Source organism: Branchiostoma belcheri, unplaced genomic scaffold (assembly GCF_001625305.1).
Source record: "Branchiostoma belcheri isolate BF01 breed outbred unplaced genomic scaffold, Haploidv18h27 scaffold90, whole genome shotgun sequence".
Classification (NCBI taxonomy): domain Eukaryota; kingdom Metazoa; phylum Chordata; class Leptocardii; order Amphioxiformes; family Branchiostomatidae; genus Branchiostoma; species Branchiostoma belcheri.
This window is the reverse complement of record NW_017804576.1, coordinates 640175-644236: the sequence shown is the minus strand read 5'-3', so window position 1 is coordinate 644236 and position 4062 is coordinate 640175. Positions and strand designations below refer to the sequence as shown.

Genomic DNA, 4062 nt, shown 5'->3' with positions numbered 1-4062 from the left:
AGCAAAAAATATACCATAAGTTACAAAAATATTAATAAAAACTATACCAATGTCGTAGAAAGCCAAAATCAAACAAAAAAGACGAAATTGTAAAGAAATGAACTTGAAGACTAGATTATTCGCCAAACCATATTCTGTGCCATTTGCTCAACCCTCATGACCACGTAGATTTCATTAATTGTAAAAGTAACTTTTTTTTTTGTCAAAACTTTTTTTTTTATTCGCACGCGCGCATCAGTTTTGGGGCTCCCGGAGGATGTCATCCATATAATCAAATCAACATGGCCTTAGGGGGAAAAGTTCAATTCCTACCTGTAGAATGCTGCTGACTCAGCATTCACTCTGATCTGCATGTGTTTGAACCTGGAGAATAGATGACAAGAAACTTAAACCAGATCTTTTTAATAATTGAAACCTATCCCCTACAAAGATCCTGTCAGATTTAACCATGCCCTCAAACATGTATTTCACATCGAACTTATTTATTTATTGGTTCGGCTGATACAACACAGCCAGGGCAGCCCAACTAGCTTGAAGCTATTATTAAGGGCTTGCCCTGGGGAAAAAGTGTGGTTAAATACATACAAGTGATATAAATTCTTAAAAATGTCTTAATTACATAGGGTCAACAAATTGTGGTCAATATTATATACAAATTGCATATAATACAATTACATACCGTAAGATTGGTGAAAATAGAAGATGTGCTGTCTTATGCAAAGCAAATGTACAATGTTAACCTTCACATGGTCTACAAACTACTGCTCTGTTTATTCTTACTCAAACACATTCATTTATATGGTGACCAGCCCATCCAACCCTGTTCTGCCACTTGCTACATAATGTAATCCAACACCACAGGGTGGCTGACACAGCACCAGTTACCATGGGGACAGAGGTCCGTTTCAGGTCATTGACATTATATACTTGGGGAAGAAGAAGAAGGATAAATGGAGCAAAAACAATATGTCTTCCTTCTGCAAAGGTAAACATAATAAAAGTGCTGATTCTACATAGCTCAAAAGCATTCAACACCATTTCTAAAGGAAAACTGTTGAAATGTACCTGAAGTCTCCTTCCAGCTTCTCCTGCCTGACCAGGAGCCTGATTATGGGGGACATGATGAACTTGTTGATGATTGTACCCGTCACGAAGTACACAAAGATGCTGACAGGACCCTGCCAGCCAGTACTGGAGAGAGAATGGTTTGAGAGAGAGAGAATGGTTTATTCAACAAAAAATCTTTGCAGCACAAGTGCTGAATTGCGGTTTCCTTACACAGAAATATTAGGCTTATTAGCATTAATAATACATAGTTGCAAGTAAGAATTAAAACAAGTCATAAATCCTATTAAAATCAAATAAAATCACTACCATCACGACTTACAGTAACTGTTATTCAGCATGTGGACACAAAAGGGTAGTGTACTGTTTACATTTGTAGCATGCACTGTGTCCGGCACTTAAACTGTGTCAGTTTCGTGCTGTTCCTGAGTGATCTATTATGTACATCCCCCCTTTGTGCTGGCAGCCAATTACGGTATTTCTCACTGCTTGTGAGAGAACGAGCAAACCTCAGGCACAGTTGGAACTGGAACACAGAGTTACAACAGATCAGCAATGTTGTGTTCTCCCAAACACTCAAGGAAGATCTCGCGTCAAAGGGATTTTCATGACTGTATTCACTGGTTCTACCCGCTTGTAGAAGGGTGGCATAATGGTAGATAAGACTGTGAGCCGGGAGACCCAGGTTCGATTCCGGGTCGTACCTGGGACATGTCTGGACATGCGCCCGACGTTGTGCCCTTAGGAAAGGCACTTTACACAACTTTCCTCACTCCACCCAGGTGTGAATGGGTACCTAACTTTGGTTGGGGAAAGCCGTATTGAGGTCACCTTGTGGTGCCGAATGGCAGCCGCACAGACCCTTGCGGCAGTTCCACAAAAAAGTGGAACAAACATGTATCATAAGTATTATGTGTATTATTATGTGTATTACCATTTGCATCATTGTACCATTGTAAACCCTGCATCAATTCAGCACTATAAGGTTGCGATTGCACGGGTGATGTTTGGCCAATAAACCATTGTAGGAGGGCTAGCTCAAACATCAAAAAGCTTCCGTTACTAGTACATGGGCTGGGGGTGTGTACATTCTGTAGGTGGAGCAGTACTTAAACATTAACTTAGTTCACATCACTACAAGCAACATCAACACATGCAGCACAGAGAGACAATCCTTCAAAACACTTTTCAGAACAATGAAATAGTTGTCCTCTTTATATCCTAACTCTCCATTAGATGAATTAAATATAGTCCTATCCCTGGACTTTGAGATATTCTTCTCTTGACAAATGATTTACATTTTTGAATGTCAAACATTAAAAGGAAAACATCGAAGAAGAAGTGAATCACATGCAATTCATTTGGCAAAACTATATGTACTTATGTGGACTTATATTAGGCTTGATGCTAAACACCAACCTTATGTAACACTGATATGTGTAATATCCTATGGTGAAGGGAGATATGACAATCACAGCTATCATCAGGCTGAACTGTTTACAGAACCTCTCCACATCCTGGCTGATTCTTTGGTCCCTGGACAGAAAAGCAACAACAACAACAACAAGAAATATCAATCAACTTTCACAACAATTGTTATGTTGTTACTTTTTTCTGCATACCTGTACCGCTGTAGGTAATATTGAAAACCTGGACCAGACAAATTTTACCTGCACTACAATCCAGGGAAGTATAGATCATGCCAAGAAAACTGTTCAGAAGCCACTGCCATTATTTCTTTTTTTGCTTCATAGGTCATAACAGTAAATGCATCAAATAAAGGTGATTTACTGTTTATGCAAAACAGAAAACAAACAAACAGAAGGGTCCTTACGGATTGTCCATGTCCCCTTGCAGTACGTTAAGCTGGTAGTACACCGTGTCCTGGAAGTACTTCTGGTGGAGTCTGTGGCAGATCAGCCGCCGCCACTTCACATACATCAGGCTACTGATGTAACCATCCAGGCTTTTCAACTGACAGGGAAAAACAAAGAAGAACTCTTATTTGTTTAAAGTTAAAACTTTTGTTCCAACACAAAAAGTTCTCTCACCTAGAGCTTTCGACCAGTCACTCTGGTCTTCCTCAGTAGACTGACCCAGTGAAGCTTGTCACATGGCTTCTTTGAAGTGTGACGTCAACACTGGGTCAAAGGTATCCGGTAGACGATGTCGACCCCCGTCGCAGTTCAATGTAAGTTCACTGGGTCAGTCTACTGAGGAAGACCAGAGTGACTGGTCGAAAGCTCTAGGTGAGAGAATTTGTTGTCTTGGAACAAAAGTTTTAACTTTAAACATGTAACTACCAACACAGATGAACTTTCATGATAGTACAACGTATAAGAACATTTTTTACATCACATAGCAGACTGAGACTTGTAGCAGACGGAGACTCTCCAAGCAGAGATTTAGGGTTTATGGGCTTATGTTTTTAGGTGTTTTCATTGGGTTTTATTCAGTCTTTGTCTGGTATCTTTCCTACATGCCAGCCAAATGAATGGTAACAGGATACTGCCCTGCCACTTTCACAAAAAAAATTCAGCCACCAAAAATTCTGCTTAGAGATTAGTAGTAACAGTCACTACTTCACATACATCAGGCTCTTTAACGGGGGGGGGGAGGAAGAACTTTAAATTTATTTTTTACACCACATAGCAGACTCAGGCAGTAGCAACCTACATTGCAGCATCATTTTCAACCCAGCTTTAAAGTATTACCAATTATTACAATCATTAGCAAGATATATAACAAATTTTTTTACCACCAAATCACAATATCATAACCATAAAATCATAAACTCTATAATTCTAAACTGAAGTTTCATTTTCAGAGGTCTTGAGAAAAAAAAATGCAAGAGACAATGACAATTTACATCTTAGGCCACACCAATTTAATTTCTTGTTTAACGGATTCGCCCGCATAAAAATTCAGAATCAACTGCAAAATGCTCATATTTTGCCCTGAACAGTTGAAAACAGTCCTTTTCATCCTTACTTTGTT

The 4062-nt window shown here is 39.3% G+C and overlaps 1 protein-coding gene across 1 annotated transcript in view; it reads right to left on the bottom strand.

The window, feature by feature from the left end:
* Positions 1–4062, bottom strand: part of LOC109487966 (ATP-binding cassette sub-family D member 4-like) — a 25926-nt gene that overhangs the window by 13417 nt on the left and 8447 nt on the right. Inside the window, exons 4-7 of the mRNA XM_019792087.1 lie at positions 2900–3039; positions 2485–2601; positions 1066–1191; positions 313–363 (exon numbers count right to left, since the gene is read on the bottom strand). Of these exons, the coding sequence (XP_019647646.1) occupies positions 313–363; positions 1066–1191; positions 2485–2601; positions 2900–3039 (434 nt within the window). The remainder of the gene's footprint in view (positions 1–312; positions 364–1065; positions 1192–2484; positions 2602–2899; positions 3040–4062) is intronic.